This window comes from Podarcis raffonei, chromosome 10 (assembly GCF_027172205.1).
Source record: "Podarcis raffonei isolate rPodRaf1 chromosome 10, rPodRaf1.pri, whole genome shotgun sequence".
Taxonomy (NCBI): Eukaryota; Metazoa; Chordata; class Lepidosauria; order Squamata; family Lacertidae; genus Podarcis; species Podarcis raffonei.
In genome coordinates, this window is record NC_070611.1 from 51,270,920 (window position 1) to 51,293,265 (window position 22,346).

At 41.2% G+C, this 22,346-nt stretch overlaps 1 protein-coding gene across 3 annotated transcripts in view; it reads right to left on the minus strand.

Annotated features, from left to right (window-relative positions):
* ABTB3 (ankyrin repeat and BTB domain containing 3) overlaps positions 1–22,346 on the minus strand; it is a 211,326-nt gene that overhangs the window by 68,382 nt on the left and 120,598 nt on the right. For all 3 annotated transcript variants that reach the window (XM_053406027.1, XM_053406025.1, XM_053406026.1), the window contains exon 2: positions 8,977–9,126. In XM_053406027.1, coding sequence (XP_053262002.1) covers positions 8,977–9,126 — 150 coding nt within the window. The remainder of the gene's footprint in view (positions 1–8,976; positions 9,127–22,346) is intronic.

The following is a 22,346-nucleotide window of genomic DNA, read 5'->3' on the forward strand; positions in this document are numbered from 1 at the left end:
AGTTATTTATTATTTCAATTTCTATCTATTTTGTATTAGTGAAAGTAGTAATGGGAAGGCACAACAACATCCAACAAAATTATGCAGCCAGAAAGTAATTATTCTCTCTTTATAATGGACTAAGGCATTCTGGGAAGCTGTGGTGATGTTCTTACAAACAGCTCAGCTCAGATGTACGGGCACTCACACTCTCTCTCTCTCTCTCTCTCTCTCTCTCTATATATATATATAATTGTATAATGCCCTTCATCCATAAATCTCAGGGCAGTTCACAACATGAAAACAAAAGAAAAAAAACCCCCACAAAACACATAATAAAAACAAACCAATAATCCGCACCCCACAACACAATTAAAAGGCATCATATGTTAATCAGCCCAAGGCCTGGTTGAAGGGGAAGGTTTTTGCCTGGGACCTAAAGGTGTATAATGAAGGTGCCAGATGAACATCTCTGGGGAGACCACTCCACAGAGAGGGAGCCACTGCAGAAAAGGCCACTTCTTGTGTTGCCACCCTCTGGACTTCTTGTGGAGGGGGTGCAGGAAGAAGGGCCGCAGATGATGATCTCAGGGTACAGGTTCGGTTCACTTTAAAGAGCAAGAAGGGACCATGGCTCAGTGGGAGAGAAGGGGAAGGACCCCTGCCCGAGACTCTAGAGCAGGCATCCCCAAACTCAGCCCTCCAGATGTTTTGGGACTACAATTCCCACCATCCCTGACCACTGGTCCTGTTAGCTAGGGATGATGGAAGTTGCAGTCCCAAAACAGTTGGAGGGCCGAGTTGGGCGATGCCTGCTCTAGAGAGCTTTACCAAGGATCTGTAGCTCAGTGGTACAAAACATGCATTGCACACAGGCTTAATCCCTGACAACCCCAGGTAGGATCAGGTAGCAGGCGATGGCAAAGATTCTGCCCTAGACCCTGGAGAGCTGGTGCCAGTTGAGTAGACAATGCCAGGTTAGATGTGGCACCAGTCTAAGGCCAGTCAGTATCTCTGGCATTCGTCTGCCTCGGGAGACAATGAAGTAGTATGCCTTTGGGGGTGAGGTCAAGCTGTTGGAAGATAACAGTGACTGCTATGGCTGTAGAGACCAATGTAGGGGAGACATGTTTTATTCCACCTGGTCAGTACAAGGCAGCTTAATATTATGAAGACATGGCACTCCTGCTCTGCCTGTGATTTAACTCAGTACTATTTCCTACATCCTTTTTTTTAATACAGAAAAGAAAATACAGAAAATCCTTAGGGAAAATGCATGAACCCCTTTTGTTATTCGGTGCCAATCACACAGATACTATCATCTACATATACCCATTATGTCCAAGCACCAGTTGGTTGCTGAACAATATGCCCAGGGTAGTGAGTATCTTGCAATTTCAGTAATGTATAAGGGGGTGGGGGGAAGCAGCACATTATATTGTGCTGAGAATGGAATACAATTAAAATAAAATAATGTGTAGTAAGTGGCACTACACAAACAAATTGACAAATCTACATATTCCCTTCAGGAAATATCTCAAAGGCACCCCCACCAATGGAAAAGGCTGCTGCTATTTTCTCACTAGGAAATAGCACTATCGCACATGGAACATATGTTATACCCAAATCTGAAGCCACAGTTTCTGAATCAGATGACTTCCTTTGGCAAAAGGAGCCAGACACATTCCAATATGTTGCTCCTGGCAAGAAATTCATTTCAGCACACAGTATTTGTTTTCCTTGTGACTGAAAGCATATGGTCAAATTCCACCTCTATTTCAAGAAGCAGAAACTCTCTTCTTTCTTCCTACATCTGCTAATCTTCTGTTGGAGACCTATGATTGCATAACCAAGATTTCCTGGTATTCATGCAGTATTGAATAGGAACATATGTGGAGCTGGAATACGCTTCAGAATAACCACGATCTTAATATAAATACCTACAGTAAAGGAGTAGGTGTGAGAGACTGGGAGTAAAACTCCACTGGCAACATTCATTTACTAGAATTGTGGTTTTGGAGTCTCAGCCTCATATGGAATGACAGTCTCCTGCCAACCAGTTATAAAGATGGTGGCAAGGAGAAAGTCAACCTGGCTTCATCCATCAGCCAGTGGACAAAGGACTGCTGGTGATGGTAGTGTGTGTGTGTGTGTGTGTGTGTGTGAGAGAGAGAGAGAGAGAGAGAGAGAGAGAGAGAGATTTTCATGGATTCTTATTTTTATATTATTACACCCTGTTACAAGTAGAGTTGGGCAAATGTATCCATTTTGGTTTCTCGGTGTCTCTGTATTTCCATATTTTTTTATAAAGTTCCCATGAAACTTCATCATCATTGTAGCGCATTTGTGTATACATTTTTGTATGCACTTTTGCTCAGTGTTCACATTTTGCAAAGCAATTCCGCCCCCATATAATAATTTTGTATAAGTTATTTTCACCAATATATGCATTTTTATAAACACCTTCCTCTTGTGCATGTATGTTTTCATTTTTTGCTGCTTTGCTGGACAGCTGCACTGTAAAATTTGCAGGAGCCATGAAGATTTCTTAGGTTTAATAAGGGGTATTAGTAGAAAACTCAGGCTGGAATTTGGCAATAAATCAAGTAGGAAAGATATCACAAATTGTGGGCTTGCTACTAAGAAGGATTCTTGCAAAAGGACACCATAGCTGTAAGTATATGTGTGATGTAGCCGTCATCACTTAATTAATCAATTAGCGCAATCTGGTAAGTACAAACACACACACACACACGTGTGCCCCTGCATGCAAGAGAACTGTTGCTGCAGATACTTGCAAGAATACAAAAAGGCACAGACTAATCATCCAGAAAAATATAGTCTTAAAACCAAAAACAGAAGATGACCGCTGGCACAGGAGGAATAAACCAACAAACTGCAGCCACCATGATTTCAGAGTATTGCAATTTTTGCTTACTTTACAATATTCTTATGACTCAAACCTTTAATTTTAACAACTCCCCACCCGCTTTTCCTGCTGTTAGGAAATGACTATGATCAGAATGAATCCTACATCCCTCAGATGTTTATAATTCCCCAAGAGATTGAAAAAGGGAGAATGGATTCTGTGTGCAGTCATCCTGTAGAATCAGGGCCAAATGGATGTGTGCTCCATTGCATACCAATCCCTTGAAACCATGTAATATTTTGTAGAAACGTTTGGTTAGCCAACTTCCATCAAAATATAGAGGAAAAAATGAAGACAAATTGAGAGCTGCTACTACCTGAATCAGGATGCTTACCCTAAGATTACTCAGTTCAGGTGAATTATTGTTTAAACCCTTTATAATGTATATGCGATATGGACCAATTACCTGACATTTTCAAAAGGCAAAATTGAAATTCTTTGGTTTTCCAAAAGCAGTTTATGTGCTTCTTCATCAAACATAGACTTATCAAGCTAAATTTTGTCTAATCACAAAAATGGCAGATTTGAATTCCTCACACCCAAAAACATATTTTTAAGACCCCTCACTGAATAAATTTACAAAAATTAAGTTTCACCCCCTAAAAGGACATGTCCTAGTGTGTTGTGCAAACCAGCTCACTGCACTGCCAGAAACAAACCTTTTGGAAATACCTTGTAATTTACAGTACCTCCACACCATGCAAACCACACCATGCATTTTTTAATACGATTTGTGCACATAGAAAGCTAACCCTCCAACTATTTGAGTAATCAGCTGCACTTCACTTAGTGTATTATGATTGTATTGTTTTAATGCATATGTCTATGAAATTATGTACCACCTTGAAATGACCCTTTTAGGCAGTATACAAGTGGGGAAAATTAATCTTTCCTCTCTTTTTAGGTGCATATACTTGAAACCACCAATCATGGATGCATAGGCACACCATTCTAACATTAGCATGATTCAGTATCTTGAAGATGTTAGGTGGTAGGCAGTTTTCATTTGAGATGCAACATTGGAGAACATTGTGCTGGGCCTAAGAGTCCTGGCTGTTATTCCTAATCCAGATGTTGTGCCTCTGTTTCCCTTTCAATGCTTTGCCTTGTTTTGTTTGGAACCAAAGCAATCTAAACAAGGGACCATTTTTTATGAGTTGCCTAGCAACAGCAGGTCCTCAATCAAGGATGGAGCATATCAGAATGAAATACTGAAATACAAAGAGTAAATTATTATTGTTGTGTATCTTTCTTGATGCCCATCTGTTGCTCTGATTACTATTCCCAATAATAACTGAAATTTGTAATGCATCAACAAAATCATCATTCAATGGCCAAAATAGAGGGGGGATGCAAAGTTAAGCTGGTGTAAGGATAAGACAAGTAAACTGACCAAAAGCAAAAGAATTCAATATTAAGCATTTCTAATTTCTAAGCAATTTCTAATTTTTAGCACAATAGCTTTAACTCTGACTTGAGGGATGAGGCGATAAAAGGGATTGAGCTTTAACCATTAATTAGTTGGACATCATATTAAAGGTTCACAAATGATTAAGTAATGGTTGCAAGTTTGCAATTTCTTTTTCAACTTTTTTGCTGCAAAATATTAATTACCTGGTTAATATTAATATAAAATATTAACCACATGGGTTTTGGCTTAATTGTTCCTAGCTTATCCTTATGCGCTTCTAAAGCAACTTATCTTCAAGTCTTGTTTTCTTTTATGGTATCATCTAGAAGTGCAGACAGAATTAAAGCAATCATGTTGCCCATTAAAACATAAATGGTTCTGTTTTGAATTTTCTTAGCTAAGTTCTGCTTTCTTATTGATTGTTAAACTTGTACTTTATTTACTGAATTTATATTTTTTTAAAAATATGCTTTTATTGATTTCTCATAAGTAACAAAAGTATATTCAGTGTCTCTGTTTTTAAATTGTAGAACCCATCATACAAACAAATTACAGTCAGTTTGAAACAATTTTTGTTGTAGACGATGTCAAGTTGAGGCGGAAAGAGAGGGGGAGGGGGGAGAAAGTAGAGAGAGAAATTTTAGGAGGGGGAAGGGAGAATATTTGAGTGGAGCTTTTTTGTCAGGGTCACATGTCTGGTGTCTTATTTGTTGGCTGAGCGTGAGGTCAGAGAGCCCAAGGTATGGTTGGTTTTGTCTGATTGGTAGAAGAATGTTTTGTTTGTGTGAGGGTGTCATTGTCAGGTTACATTAGCCATATTGATTCATATGTTGATGGCAGGGGGGATCAGTCATTGTCTTGTTGGGTTGTGTATGTGATAAAGGGGAGCCACACAGGGCTGAAAGTGTCCTCCTTTGTTTGTCCCTGTTATAGTTTCAGTTTGCTTGTGAGCTTTTCTAGTAGGGTGGTTTCCTTATGGCTTGGTACCAGTGGTTCATGGACACCCGACAGGTCCCTGCAGTGTCTTGTTGGTTAATACAGTGGTACGGTACCTCGGGTTAAGAACTTAATTCATTCTGGAGGTCTGTTCTTAACCTGAAAATGTTCTTAACCTGAGGAACCACTTTAGATAATGGGGCCTCCCGCTGCCACCGCACTGCCGCCGTGCGATTTCTGTTCTCATCCTGACGTAATGTTCTTAACCCGAGGTACTATTTCTGGGTTAGCAGAGTCTGCAAACTGAAGCATTTGTAACCCGAGGTACCACTTTACTTTTATTAGGCATTTCCATTCCATGCAGTCAAAGGCTTTAAGGGACATGATCGTCAGTGTGGATTTGGTTGTTTAGCTGTGTTCAAATTCAATAGTTTCCTAACGAGGTCTGTTATATTGCGATCAGGGACAAAGCCAGTCTGGTCTGGGGCAATTAGTTTGTGTAGGAAGCATTTTAGGCAGTTGGCCAAGATTGATGTTAATATTTTGTAGTCTTGGTTTATCAGTGAGATGGGTGATATGATTCTACTTTGAGGCTGTCTTTAAGTAGCTTTGGGATAGACTGAATTTATGTTTTTGAAGGTCTCTTTATACATTCACCCAGTTCAAAAAATGATAAACTACTGTTATGTTGGTCCTCAATCTCTTGATCATCTACCAGAATATAGACCTTGTCCTGCTTTGTTTTACCTTGTCCTGCTTTGCCCGAACTTAAAATTTTGCCTTCGCCAGAATCCCTGTACTACCAAGGTCCTTAGCTTCAACAAGCTGGGAGTTTGTTTACTGCAAAGAAACATTCAGGAATACGGGCTTCCTCTTTCAATTTGAAGTGGTATGTTCCCAGGAGGGATCTGCCATGCTGTATTTCTGAACATGCCGTTCAGCTTTCAGTGTTTTCCTCCATGGAAGAAAATGCATTCTTTGACAGATCTTGCATCCGAACATGATGTTTTATTGTGTGTATTTCTTGAGAAGTGATATTCTAATTCCAAGAAACTACGTTACTTTGGAAACAGCCGTAAATGGACATGAAAACTGCATGTCAAGGAGGATGCTAGAAACTGCCAATCATCCTCAGGCAAGCACCTTTGTTTCCAAACCCAGGTTTAACGTCTTGTTTAAATTACTTGATGTAATCTGTGTCTGCGGTGAGGAAGCCCCATTCCCTACTACAGTACAGAAGCAAAACTAGGCTCTGACAGAGTAGAGAAGGGATCAGCTGCTGTGGACAGTTGGGTGGTGGGGAAAATTCTACTTATCAGATGCTTGGGTGAAATCTGGTTGAGGAAGTGTGAAAGCTGGCAGCTTGACAAATTTAGGAGAAGAAGAGAATGACTTTGGTGGGGTGTTTGGAAAAGTGGCCCTAGCAGCTTCCTTATGCTGTCCATTAAAGCCTGCTCCAGGTTGGAGCAGAGTCTTGGGGAAAATGCCCTCCAGTGGGCTCCATCCTCTGCTGATAAACCCTGGTGGAATTACATAGCAGCAGTGGTGGGAAGCATTCCAGTGGGTGGCTGGGAGCTGCCATGTTAATTTCCCACAACCACCATCAACCCATAGCCATGCCAGGGAGAGTTTCCACTGCTAAATTTCCATGTGTCCAGCTGTGTTAAAGTCATGGATACACAGCCAGTTCAAGAAGTTGCAGCCCCAGCTGGAGGACATGTCAGAAGAGAAAGAGGTCCATGGATTCCTGTTGCCCCCTCCCTGTGCCAGGGTCTCTAGTTCAGTTGATTAACCATGCCTGAAGGAACAAAAGCTCTCCAAGAATGCAAGAGCCCGTAAACACATTCTGAATAAATAGTGGTGCTATTATCAGCATGTCAGGAGACAGCAGCAGCAGCAGAAGCTTCTGACAGAACATGCCGATTCATTTGCCTATTTTAGGAAATGTAGAATCAGCACATCAGTGAATAGGTGGCTCAGTGATGAAGGGAGTCTTTAGAAGTCCTTCAATGACAATTAGGAGCAGCAGGGTTGGGTGAAAGACTAGACAAATACTCCATTTTGCTTCTCCATTTATAGAGGTGCAAACAAAGCTGTTTTATTTTTCACTTGGTGCATTCTTTTTAGGGCTGAGTGAACATGCCGTGAATTTGAGGGGAGGTATACTCTGACTGATGCTTTCAGGGGCAAGAGGGTAACTGTGGGGTAGTGGAGAAGGAACACAGGAGAGCACAACAAGAGCAACTGATAATGTCTTCTGCCAGAGTGGTAACTGCTAATAGTCTAAGCTTTGGGTAGGGTAGGGAATGGACGACAGGTCTGTGTTAGGAGGACTTACTCAAGGCCACCCACTGAACTTCATCACTGAGAAAATGTGAACCGAGGTCCTTCCAATCGAAGTCCAATATGCTGACCACTGTACCACCCCTCACCAGCTCATTCTTTTGTGTGTGTGGCTCTGGGAGCTGTTGTGACAAGTTCTTGCACGTCAAAATTTACCACTATACCAGTGGGGACTAAGTGGGGGGGGGCTTGCTGTCACTACCTGGACCTCCTGCAGACAATCTCTGACTGGTAGGTGCCACTTTCCTGTCCCCAAAACCCTCAAGAGCAACAGTACTGTATATCACATAGTGTTGTTTACAAGGGCCACTGGGGAAAGAAATGGTGGCCACAAAGATAAATCCCTAGTAGTGGAAGTAAGTCCTGCTTCTTAGATTTCACTGCTCCATCCCCAGAATTTGTTACAGCTTTTGAGGGTTCTCCACCCCCTATTTCACTGTCTGTGTTAGGTTTTATAGGTTTTATTTTGGTTCACTGTAAGTTTCCATCACAGCAATTTTCTAAGCTGCTTCCCTGCCTTGCTTCTCACTGCCTTAATATGCATACTCTTGCAAATATGTCAGAGCACATGGCTGAGTCTGGTTTTCTGTATTGGGTAAGACAGAAGTGACCAGTGAGAAAGGGAATCTATGCTTGTCATGGACAGATCACTATGTGGTTTGCTGCTCCCTCCAACCCCCCAGAAAAGTGATGGAGTTGTTAGGAAGGCCTGCCTCTGAAGAGTTATGAAGTAGCAGAGTTTCCAAATGCCACTAAAGGAGTACTCTAGCAATGGTTGTGTCTAGGAACTGTCTTGGGCACTCGCTTGGACAGCTAACACAATAGGGTTTAGGGGCTCACTCCCTTTTAGTGAAGCCAAGACATCAATGCAGGGCCCCTGGGGACCCCCACCCATGCCATGCCCCCTCCACAGGCCACACCATTCTGTGGCCCTGCTCCACTCCTCCTTGAGTACTTTTGCTTGGCTGAAATGTGTTCTTAACCATGATGACACCTCATCTTTATATGGATGGAAGATTTGTGTGTGTCGAAACCTCTGACTTGTAGAGTAGGCTCAGGGCTAGCCCACTCACAGGCCTGCACCAAAGCCTTTTGTGAAGTAGAAACAAACAATAGCTGATTCTCCATCTCTGGAAATACAAAAACGCAATATTCTAGAAAATCTGCGAACAAGCTTGAAATGGCTGGCTTCTTCCCTGGGTCTTACATTGCAAAGTGTTTAACCATTATTCAAACTTGAGTTACAAGCTGCTCCACCGGCAGGGTATAAAAGTCACTCTGCTTCTTCCTGCCACAGCAGGTTCCCTCTATGTAAACCGAAACATAATTGCTCATAAAAAGTAATGGAGGGAAAGGTTAGGAATGATTTTGTACTTACTGAGTTCTGCAATACTTCCCACACGCGTTGCAAGCAAAGATTGCTCGATGGTCCGTAACTCTGATTGGCTAAACATCTGGACTTCCCCTGGCTTATTTGACCTTTGCTGGTCTTTGTGAAGATTCAGACTTTCTGGCAAGCAAGGGACACCTGGAGTTAAAAGGGAAGGAGAGGGGGGTGTTCAGTGCAATTTTTAAAATCAAGGTTACTGCAGCTTTTCATTATTCCTTTTTAAAGGACATTTTAAAGGTCTGTTCAAACACGTGAAGCTACATTGTAATGAATCACAGCCATTGGTCCACCTACCCCAATCCTATCTACTCCTATCTACTCAGTGACCTTTCAGCTTCTTAAGCAGGTATATTTCCCAGCACTGAATCCTGGGACCCGTTTTAAACCAAAGGTGTCCATGTGTCAACTGGGGGTGTTTCTGCATGAAGAGCACATGCTCTGTCACCAAGCCATGGCCCCTGTCTAGTCTCACATCATTTCTCCTGCATGAATCGCTCAACAAGTAGAATGTGTGCACCAGGACCATTTGTCTAGATGTCCAAATTACAAATTTCCTCATCTTCTAGTCACTTTCCTACAACACAACATCTTAAGAACATATGTGAAGAAAAACAGCATGGAAGCTGACCAAGTCATCATAAAACTTTTGGTTAAAAAGATGGGGCACAAAGTGGTTGGTAAACAAATAAAGCCAATAAACTGGCCCTAATGTTCATCACCAAAGAATATACACCTAACTACACATCTGAAAGCAAATCCAGCAAGTCCCCTCAAGCCCCTTTTGCCTAATAATAGGTCCTAATGTATCCCAATCTTGTTATTGATAAATGGAGGACCGATTCATTTTCCCTACCCCATTAAATAATTGGTCTTTCTTTGATGAGAATGCCAATACTGATGCCTGTGACAAACTCCGTTGTACTTGTGGGGATACCTCTGGGAATAAAGGAAAGCTGCTGATGCTCTGAATAGTAGTTGCCACACAGATAGCAGAGGATAAGGTTTTGGAGACTGTGCTGAATTAATCAGGACTCTGGAAGCAGTTACTCCAGTTACCTGCAGGCAGTGACATGCTCGGTAGCTGAATGTCCTACTTATGTCCAGCCACTCCAGAAATTCAGCATCATGCATCATTGTGTTTTTCAAAAATCCTGCCTTCAGGGAATCTTTTTGACAGAGTTTAATCTGCTGAGACGGAATCCCAGGGCGTGGGACACAGAATTCCTGCGCTTTGCAAAGAGTTGTAGAAAAGTGTTTTAGGAAACATTCACAGCTTGGGCAGGACACTGGCTAAGCTTGTTTCTATATAGCTGCTGCAATACTTTGAGGGACAAAGGTGAACTGTGTACAAAACTATCCTATAGCACAACAAAGTATTGAGGACAAACAACTTTATTATGGACTATCTTTAGTTCACAAATGTTTGTGCCACAACAAAATTTGCTATTTTTTATACTGTTGTATTCAAGAAGATAAGAGCAGCACAAGTCCCTTCTGACCAACAAGAGAGACTTACAATATTTCTTGCTTTCTCCATACTCCAACACACGAGAGAAGACCTTGCATTTCTCCCAAGCCTTTTGCTCATGTCAGAGGCCTCGGGAGATGGCAAAGGAAGTGAGTGGTGACACAGATAGTGACTGGTTGGTAAGCCAAGCCAACATATATCCACCCAGCTTTTTTTGGGGGGGGACAGCTGCCCAGATTTAAAGTTTTTATGTGAATTAGTTAGACTTATATACACCGCTTATACAGGAAAGCAAGAGAGAAGCACATAAATCCAGTTTATTGGGCCAGTTTATTGGCTTTATTTATTTACCAACCACTCAGCAAAAGGGGCTGAGTAAGGAGCCAAAATGTGAGCCCACTTCTATCCAAGCTCTGAGACCACATTAGCTCTATTTAGAAAATGTTAAGGTTGAAGATGACCTGTTCTAATTGAAAAGCCTAGCATCCCTGAAGAAGCAATCACTCCATATGCCCCCACTCAGTTCAAGGTCTTCCTTATTTCAATACAGTCTTAATGAGTTGTGTATTTTTTCTGCTTCAGTCACACTGTTTAAATCTGACAAGGAGGTAGGCATGTCAGGCTTCTATAGTCTGAATATGCAAGAGACGTCTTCTGTTTTGCTGGCTATTACTGCCATATTTTTTGCCTGTCATTCTGAATCAAAGACTCCTGCACAACATCTCTATAAACTCTAACTGCAGAATCTGTTCTCATGTGTCACTGGAAAATTATGCTAATAAATGTCCTTTCTTTGTACTGCCCTGTTACTTGGTATTGCATGTTTCCTGATATGCCTGGCTCCTGTCAATCAGCCTCATTACTTCCACTCTGCACATGACTACATTACACAGCAGAAGCTGGGTCCAGTTCAGTTTTCTCCAGAATCTCTGTGCTGTTCCAGTGACATATAGTCAATGGACCTGGTTTAGGATCCTGAAACTCTGGGGGCTTAATTATACATACATATACTTACAGTCATGGCCCAGGACTCAGACACCCGTTCCCCTCAAGCTATCAGAGGAAAGCCTATGCCAGGGGTAGGAAAGCTTTGGCAACCCAGCATGACTAATTGTCTAGGTGATGGGAACTGGAGTCCAACAATATCTAGAGTGCCACAGTTCTCCAGCAGTCTCTTGACCCACCTCCTCCGCTTCAGCCTCAGAGTCTGAATTGCTCCCTCTCACGGGTTCTTCCTGCTCACTAAACCTTGCTGTCCCTTCAGTATCCAGCTACTCCTCTGACCTTTCCTCAGTGTCCCACTGGGCCCTGAGCATTCCTCCTCTGGGATTTCCCTTGGAGGTTCCCCAGCTGGTGCCTTCCACCACTCCTCTTCATTCAGACAGTCCCTGACAACTGATGATGTGCCGGAAATTACTAACACAAGCGTATCTCGGCACCTACTGTGGACTACCAATTTCTACAGACCCCCTTGCAAGGCTAGTGTCTGTCCATGTGTGATGGAAACGATAAGCTTCAATAATCCTCAGTGGATTTGTGCTGATCTCTGAGAGTGTGAGAAAGGCTCAATAGTAAATAGTTAAATAGAGCCTCCATGTTCATGAGTAGTATAGCTTTTAGTAACAAATACTACGAACAAACAATGAGGGGAATACAATTGCCATATCCCCTACTTGTGTACTTTCCAAAAGCATCTGGCTGACCATGGCTATGAACAGGCTGTTAGACTAGATGGACTCTGGATCAGGGTCCATGAAGGTTTTTCTTATGTTTTGTGTATTTATAAAACCTTAGGGCTCATTTACACTTCACTTGTCCAGTGCCTAGAAGAGTTCTGAGAGGTTTTCTGCTTGTCCCATGCTTTCTAGGCATGGATCTGAGCAGTTTTCAGTTTGCCCTGCCACTTTCCCCAGGAAAACCCGCTCTTTACAGCTGAATCAGAGCAAACATCAATCTGCAGAAAACCCAACTGACATTTGCTTCGATTTAGCAGAGAGCGGGTTTTCCCAGGGGAAAGTGGCAGGACAAGCAGAAATGTGGACAAACCCTTACATTCAATCTGCTTGAGACCATGATTAGCCACTATCAATCAGGGCAGGCAATTAATAAACTGGGTTAAATGGACTATTTAGGTGATGTGATACACAATAGCTTCATATATCCAATTACTTTTAGCTTAGAACTGGCTTGCAATGATTAAAAGCAAACATTTTAGTACAGCTTGACATAGTGGGTAGGATACAGACTTAATCGTGCTCAGAGCAGACTCACCCTGACTAACTTAAGTTCCATTGATTTCAATGACTCTACTCCAGGCATGACTAAGTCTGGATTCCAGTCAATAACTCCCAAAGGGTAGAAACATATGCACAACTTGAACCTTCTGGTTATTAGCAGTGGAAAGTGAATGTTCTCAATCTGCTTGGGAAGTTCTGCCATCCTACAGTCAGAACTCACATTGTAATGTAGTAAAAGCCATGCACTCATCTTCTTCTTTGCGAAAGTGCTAAAACAAGCACAGCTTTCTAAAGCATGCTAGAGAGCCTGGCATTTTGTTTTGTTTGTTGATCTATATAGTCTGAAGACGTATCAGACAATCACACTTCTCAAGATTACAATTGCAACTACTGTTTCCAGAACCCAGTCATGTGAAACATCCATGCCCAGCCAATCATCCTGGAGAAAGCTGAGATGTGATTAGGCCTATCCCATGATAGCATACCCTTCAAGTGTCCTTATTTTTCCGGGGCATTCCTGGAATTACAGAAGCCATCTCAGCTTCTGATTTGATCCCGGAATGTCCCGTTTTATCCCTCCAGCACCGCTGCTACCAAACTTGGTGAGGATGATGAGCCAGTGCTTGAGGAACCCTTCTGAAGCAGAACCCTTGTGCACAGGGGAAGCAGTTCACCACTAGAGCGGAGGTGGCAGACACATGCGACGCTCTTACCAGACCCTCTCTGCTACCGCCAAAGCTGCCACTGCTGTCATGATCTGAGGTAAAGAGCGGGTGGAGGAAGCGAGTGAGGAGGAAAGGGAGTGAACCGCTGGCAGGTAAGGACTGCTGTGGCAGGCGAGATGGTTAGCTGACTCACGCAGCAGCACAAGACGAGTCCCAATTTTCAGCTGAGGAATGTTGGAGGGTATACGATAGCTCACCCTTTTGCCGATCATATGAATTAGCCAGAAGACACGACCAGCCCTTCCCACTCTCAAAGGTATATTTCCCACCACTTGACAAATACAGCAAAAGACAGAGCCACAAGATTATTATTATTTGCCTTCCTTGAAGTGAAAATGAGAATGGGAGGAGGGGATGAAAGAGTGACAAGCCCAGAAAGAAGGAAGAAGAAGGTCAAAGTGTTCTGTTTAATGGAAGAATTGCACTTCAGTTGTTAGAATGGAATCAGAGGTTACTGCTATTAACTGTAAATAAACTTCTGATGTGATTATATAAAAGGTACTCATGGATGCAACTCTGCATAATTCGACAGCAATTCTATTTGCCTCATTATATTCTTGGATGTCAGCTTTATTCTGATATTAGAGAACACCCTGTAGCCTTTTTAGCCTTCTAGGCCACCCGCAGGGGCTGTAGGTCAGGGGTGGGTGGGGCCAAATGCAAAGGGGGTGGAGCAATGAATGTTAGTTTTCCTTTTGTACAGGACAGAGGGACACATCCCTCAAGCCAAGCAAGCAAAATTAATGTGTCTAAGGACACATAACCCAGACATAAATTATCAAGGAAGGTACAAAACAGAACCAGGGAAGGGTGTGGCCTGCAGAGAGTAATGAAAGCCAGATAGAAAGGTCCAGAGGATTATAAGGATCTAAGAGGTTCTTTATAGTTGCTGTACAGAGCCCTTAAGAAAGAACATGAACTATTGAAAAGTAACCTAAGAGTTAAGCTTTCTGTAACAAGGAAGTGATCAATATGTAACTTGGAAGGTAGCCTCTTTTGCAGTAAAAGTCTCCAGTTTTAGGAAAAGGTATCTGTATTTTATTTTAGACAACTACAGTCTTCCTTATTTCAATATTTTATTTTAATGCTTGATTTTGAGGTGTTTTTACAATGAGAATTTCATTTTATGTACACTTTTATGTAGAGGTTTAAATGTACTATACTTTTATTTGGAGTTTAAATGTAGTTATTTTTGTTAACGTATACGGGACGAAGTCAATAAAATTCTATTATAACAGCAATTTTCTTTCAAGCTGAGATGCTGAAGCAATGATCAATATTATTTTTCTTCTCTACACGGCATTGAGATTACAAATACAGTCATACCTCGGGTTAGAGATGCTTCAGGTTGCGCGTTTTTGGGTTGTGCACCGCGCCGAACCCAGAAGTACCAGAATGGGTTACTTCCAGATTTTGGTGCTTTGCACATGCGCAGAAGTGCTGAATCGCAACCCGCACGTGCGCAGACATGGCGCTGCGAACGTGCCTCTCCCACGGATCACATTTGCAACCCGTGCTAATAGGAAGTATCTTCTTTTTATCTCAGTGTTCAGGAGATGCAGATAAATTTGAAGTAGTTAAATATAAGGGATGTGTTTGGAAGAACCAGTTTATGAGGAAGAATCAAAATGGACTTTAGTGGTTATATTTTGCTATTTTAGGCTGCAACAACAAAATTATAGTGTCCCGATCAAGGGAAGTAATAGTACCGCTGTGTTCTGCTTTGGTCAGACCATACTTGGAATACTGTGTCCAGTTCCGGGCACCATAATATAAGAAGGTTATTAACTAGCCAGAAGGGTGCAGAGAAGGGTGACCAGGATGATAAGCAAAGAGCAGCTGAGGAGCAGCTGAGGGAGTTGGGTATGTTTAGCCTGAATTACAGGAGACAGAGAGGAGATATGATAGTCATCTTCCAGGGTTGCCACATGGAAGATGGAACAAGCTTGTTTTCTCCTGTTCTGGAAGGGGGATCCAAACCAATGGATTCTAGTTACAAGAAATGAGATTTCAACTTAGCATCATGAAGAACTTTCTGATGGTAAGAGCTGTTTGACAGTGGAATGGACTCCCTTGGAAGGTGGTGGATTCTCCTTCCTTGGAGGTTTTGAAGTATATGTTGGATGGCCATCTGTTATGGATGTTTTAGTTGAGATTCCTTCATTGCAGGGGGTTGGACTAGATGATCCTCAGGGTCCCTTCCAACTCTACAATTCCATGATTCTATGAAGAAGATGGAATAGCAAAGGAGAACCCGACCATCACCCTCAATGGTAAAACAACAAAAGTACAACAACATATTGTTAAATCATACAAAGATAATTTAAGTTTAATGTCAACCAGATGTTCTGTTTAGGGAGCTTCAGTGCAGATGCAACACAACAAATCTATTTGAGTCAAAATATGTAAACTGATTGAATATTTACCTTCACCCTCCTTTCTCTCTGTCTGAAGAAGGGGTAGCCAACATGGCACCCTTCAGATATTGTTGGTGCTACAATTCCCATCATCACTGGCCATTGGCCATGCTTTCAGGGACTGGTGTGAGTTCGGAGTCAAACAACATCTGGAGAACACCATGTTGGCTGTTCCTCATCTGGAGCAATGTCTCCACACCATGGTTTGCATGGTTTAATGCTCCAGAGTAGAAGCTGTATCTGTGCACATGCAATGGGAAACCATGGTTAATGACAAGGAAATAAATGCTAAGTGGAGAAATTGGTTTTTGGATAGGAGACATGGGAAGGGAAAGGAATATACAAGTCTGTGACCCACTCCCAATCTCATAAATATATTTAAAGAGATTGATGATAACATCTGCACTGGGTCAACATATGAGCCAAGGAGGCAAATATTTCAAAATGAAGATATATCATCTTAGGGAACTGTCTCGAACATGATGTAATAATTTTGTTAAATCTGAACTTTTATTTTGACCCCTAGTTTACTGGCATAGAAGTGACTATTTCCTGCTTAACAACTGGCAATTCTGAGAATCAGAAAGGCAGAACTGAGTGTAAAAAACAATAAAGAAAGAACATAGTAAATACAAATCTGCCCAACTGACAAGTGACTAAGCATGACTTGGAGTATTAACTTGATGACACAACTGACCTCTACATTTTTGAAAATCGTTTCCCCACCTCTCTGCACGTAAACAGACGGAAGCTGAGAAAGATAAGGCAATAAAAAGACTCTCCACCAGTTCCACACCCAAATACTTACAATTATCCCTAATCTCCCCTCAGTTTTCTTGTAAAGCACTATTAACTATTACATACCTACTTACAGTGCCCTTGAAACTGTATGTAATTGCGGTAGAATATTGCATTGGAAAAGATATGGCTCCTATGATATTTAAATAAATACATGTTATGGACCAAGTCTGATTTTCCTAAAGTCGAAAGTATATTCCAGCAGAAAGGAGGATTATTTGGAAATTTCTCCCTCCCAACCATTTGGGGGGCCAAGCTAGCCCTTCCCTTTGCTAAGAGCATGAGGTTGCTAATAACACACAAGGTCTTGCAGATTCTAAGAGGGCTTTAGTGCTCAGGGGCTGCACCAGACTAGGGGCAGGCAGACTTTAGGCTTACTGGATTTGTTTTTTACTAGGACACTGTAGTCTACACACCAGCCAGTGTCAGGTTCAAAATAGTGGCGATGTGAGTTAGGGATGGGCACATATGTCAATTCTGGTTTTTCTCAAATTCAGTTATCCACATTTCCACATTAGTTTGCATTTTTTATATATAAAAGGTCATTGTGAAAATTCATCAGCATTTTAGTACAAATTTATCCTAATACACTCATTTGGTATGCATTTTTTCCTAATATACATGGTTTTGCACAGCAATTTCCACTAATATAATGCATTTTTTAGTGTTATTTTCACTAATATAGGCATTTATATGCACACTGAAACTAGGATGTACATTCTGGTCCTTAAACACTTCTGTTTTATTTTACTATTGTAGCTGCATCACAGCACAATATAGTACTTGTTTGTCATTGGAGTGGGGGGGGAATAGCAGCAGCTCAGCTTGTGTGTGCCCCTATTTCTCTTTTAATGTCTTAAGAGTTACCCAGTAACAGGAACGAATTCCTCCATTGTGAACAGAAGCCTCTATTTATGGACATGTGTTACTCAGATACTCCCCTCCAGTAAAATATACATGCATCATGGAACTCTGGGATTGTGGTTGACTGACAAACCTTTGAAACCCTACACAGTATCAAAGTGCTCCACAATAGCAGACGTATCTGCAATTAATAAACTAGTAAGTACATCAATCAAGTACCCATTATTTCAAGTCCTATCTAAAGATTCAAACATGCTGTCATTAAAACGAAGAACTAATTAGTGGAAGAAGACAAATTGCTCATTGGTATGAAAGACATAAAAATCCATTCTTATACTATTGTAACAATATTACATTATTATACTAGAATGGTATTTTGCATTTGGGTCATTCCTTATACCATAAAAAAAGTTTGATCAGAGTGGGGGGAAATGCTATTTGAATATTAACTCAACTTTTGCACCTGTTTTAAAGACCTGGGAGGCAGTGGGGGGAAAGAGACAGATGCAAAATGCATCGTAATGGGATAGCTCCCTTGAAGATTGACAGAAAGTCAGCTTGTGTGCTCTCAATTTGAGTTCAGACATCAGCTTGACTACCCACGCCCATTTTCAGGGGAAGCTTGTCAAGCAAAGACACTGTAATATGAATATGTGAGATCTTGCAGCAGAACTTGGTATGCATATTTATGACATAATTATCCATTTGAAGTTCAAATATACCACTTCAAAATCCAAAGATGCAGACAGTGCTGTAATCTGAAGCAAGTTCTCTCCAGTGCTGTGATTTACTAGCTATTATTAGACCCAGGAATTTATATTTGGGGTATCACCAACATTGTTCTATTTTAGTATTTCTGTCTTTTGTCTACCACTTCTCCGTGGTTACTTTAATCCTTGCCTACAAGGACCATTGGCAGAAGAAAGTGTCACTGAAGCTATTTTTAGAGGTGCACAAGCACATCTGGGGGCTCTGATACGTTGCGGTGTTCTATTTTTACCTGCCTTGTAGAACATTGCAAAATTTCAGAGAAAGCTAATGGAGAGGTCTTGAACTTGAACCGCCTTCCTAATAAAAAAATGTACCTCACCAGTCCTCCTTCCTGCTATCATTGCTGTTTGATACTGCCTATGGATAACTTGCACCTGGCCACTGCCTGAAAATGAATGGAGCCTGGGGCAAGAGGCAGAGAGAGGAGGATGTTACTGTCTGGGAACTCTAGAGGCAGTGGATAACAGAATATGACAAATGAAGCATTGGATGAAGCTACTACCACACATGTATACACCAGTATGGTAAGACAGTAATACCAAATCCAGACGTAATATTTTTTCCCCATTCTCTATTTTCCTGATCTGCTCTTGTGAGATGGGAAAAAACTACTCTTCTGCAGCTAACCTTTCACCTTCCTTGTTCATCCTCTCTCCCTACACCCAAGTGGGGGGGGGGGTCTCTAAGACTCCACCACAAGACTGCATATAAAGCCAATCCTCAACCCTCATCTCTGCAACACTAAATGAGCATATGGTACAGGTAATGGGTGGGTGGGTAAGTCTGTGTAATCTACTAACCCTTTCCACTCTGTTTTTCTGTACTGGAATCTCAACCCTCAAAAGCCATTCTTGTGATACCCAAATCATTTTATATCGGCATGCTTTTACCCTTAAATACACAGACATAACACACACTCATATTACAATCTCAACAACACTGGTTATCACTAGCTCCCCAGAGCAGGCATACTCAGACTGGTTTCTCCAAATTACACAAGTTAATTCCATCCAATGCAATCCTGTCTGTAGCATGCAATTGTCTCCAGTATATATCCAAGGAGTAGTATTGTCAATTCACCCAAAATTTGCTTTTCAGTGCAAGAAAGATACATTAGGAGATATGGAAACAGGCCACAATGGCAGAAGCATACATTGCAAATGAATGGCAATGTGAAAATAATTTCACGAAGCCGGGTGGGGGGGGATGCCAAGACTATTATGCAGAGGGGAATGTAGGGGGGGGATATGATTAATATAGGTAATGGTAGAAAAGCATAGGAGAAAAGCAAGTTTAAAAAGGCTTTCTGACATATCTTCTGAACCCTGGGAAATATGCTGGGTGAAGGTTTTTCATGGATGAATGCAATTATGATTGAGGTGGTGTTACGGAGACGCATAACTGGAATGTCAGCACCAAAGAATGTATTAAGAAAGGAAAGGATAAGGAGACAGTAACACACTCTTTTCTCTTTGCACACATGGTAAAGGATAAGGAGTCAAACACAAATATGCACACAGCTTGAAAGGTGAAAAAATATAAAAGCAAGGACAATATTGTTCCCTCTTTCTGCACGTCACAGAAGTTAAAGGAAGGAGAAGCAACCACTGTATTCATATATATTTTTGCATAGCCAAAGATCTTGGTCCATGATGCAAATGAGTATTTGGATCTTTGCCAGCTAGTTTTACAAAAACATTCCCATTTATTAAAGAAACATGCCACTATTCACTTTAAATACTAGCTTAAAGAGGGGTGACTCCTCCATAAAACGAATTTAAAAAGCTCTACTTGTGCATATCCATTCTGTCTTGTAAGGCATACCCGCCCTGGGCCTCTTCTGTATGGTGCGTGTCATCCTTCCTTGTGAATTACACTAACCATGGCCTTCAACATCAGTTTGCCCAGTGGTCTTGGAGCACCTTAACCTAGATTAATGGTAAAGCTTCAGGAGGTGCAGACTTGATCAGTGACTGGAAGGGAGTAAACTGCTCTAAGCTTTCTAAAAGTGAAGCAGAGCAGATTGTGGACATGTGGGCACATAGGGAGGGCTAAACTGAATAAGTTAACTCTTTTCTTCACATACGATGCGTTTCCTACACTAAAGTATGTGTGAATTGATCATACTTGTGCGTCCCTAGTGATCATACTTGTGCGTCCCTAGTGGCATGAAGACCATGAAGTGTACGTGTCACATGTAGCCCTTGACCCACTTTCTGTTTCTCTCTTGTCATTCTCACTAGAATCCCCTGCTCATTGTTGGCCTTCCTATGCCTCCCTAGAGCAGAGATGGACAACCTGTGAACCTCATCTCATGTGCCTTCAAATACCCCCTTAGTTGATGCCACTGCCCAAGTCTGCAATTAGTCTAGTAGGCAGTCATATGCACACACCATCAAATCACAGAACGTAGTAGCTAGAACAACCCTCTGCTCTGTGTGCTCTGTGTTTCGGTCTCCCACTTGCCAGGTCTTCTCTTCCCAGGGCAGAGGCACAAAGTACAATGGGCACTGGGAAAACAACTACCAAGGTAGCTCAAGGTACGGAAGGGATGTATTACAATGTAAACTCTGCAGTAGCAGCAACAGCACTAAATTCTTTGAAGAACTATCATAGCTGAGGGACGCAAAGCAATAAAGTAGTCTAGAAAAAGGTTACCAGATTATTTTCAATGAATTGGGGGACATTTTTCAACTTCCTACTAAATGGATGGATTTTGTCAGGGGAAAGATGTGTAAATCCGGGGACGTCTGGTAACCTTAGTCTAGAAAGTAGCACACAGCATAGGTAATTGTGCATGAGCAGGTTGGCTTGGTTTTGTTTTGTTTTGGTTAATGGATAGGTAGTGTGTGGGGATATTTGTGTGTGAGAGAGGGAGGGAGGGCTTAGCTGATGACTGGGGTGTGTGCTTTATGTATGTGTGAGTGCCAGAGTAAGATGTGTCATTTTAGGGAGAGAAACTTAATATTTGCAAATTTTATCAGTAAGGGATCTTAAAAATGTTTTTTGGGGTGTGAAGAATTCAAATCTGCCATTATTATTGTGATTAGACAACATTTAGCTTGGAAAGTCTACATCTGATAAAAAAAGCACATAAGCTGCTTTTGGAAATCCAAAGAATTTTAATTTTGCCTTCTGAAAATGTCAAGTAATGCAATATATATATATATATATATATATATATATATGCAAATACTTGGCAATGATTTTTAATTATTTCTATGCAATTTTAAACACATTTTACATTATATATATATATATATATATATATATATATATATATATGAAGCAAAACTTAATTATATTAATTTAACCAAAATATATTTTGAATTCCCAAGCCTTGTTATAACATTTTAGTACCCCTCACATTTGAAAACTGAAAAATTAAACATGCCCTAATGTTGCAATAGGCTTCTAAGCTGTTTACAAAATATAAAAACCAGAAGAAACTGAAACATTAAAATATAAATATCCAGAGTTAAATGCACAATAGAAACAGCAGCATTAAAACTTAGGGGACATGGGATGGGGTGGAAGCAGCTGTGTATGTTGGTAAGTGCTTCATAGTTTGTTAGTCTGTTAATTTAAATTGGTACAGTGCTTGCATTTGATGAGTACATTGGTGCCTTAGGTTTTATTGCAAGAGGATTAAATATCTCACTTGAAAATAAGACCCATAAAGTGAGATGTATGACTACAATAAAGGAAGCAGTATTACAAATGCTTCACACACACTGTGAGATACATAGTACTATACATCTTGAGAACAATTAACAACAATTACACAATTAATCTCTGTGATACAATACCAAAGAAGGTAAATCATAATACTCTGCGCTCCTACACCCCCCCTCTCCCAATTTCATTTTTTATATATATAGCTTGCAGAACAGAAGCACTGCTCCCAAGAAAAACGCTCTCTTAAAAATAGTTTGCACACATGACTGTACAAAGTTCTTTCAAGTCTCTCCTTGGCTATGTCTGCCATATGTGAATGTTAGAAAGCAGAAGGGATTAAATGAAAGCACAAGAAAAATTGCCTGCAATCAACTGCAGTTCCTAGCATAAGGGAGCCATT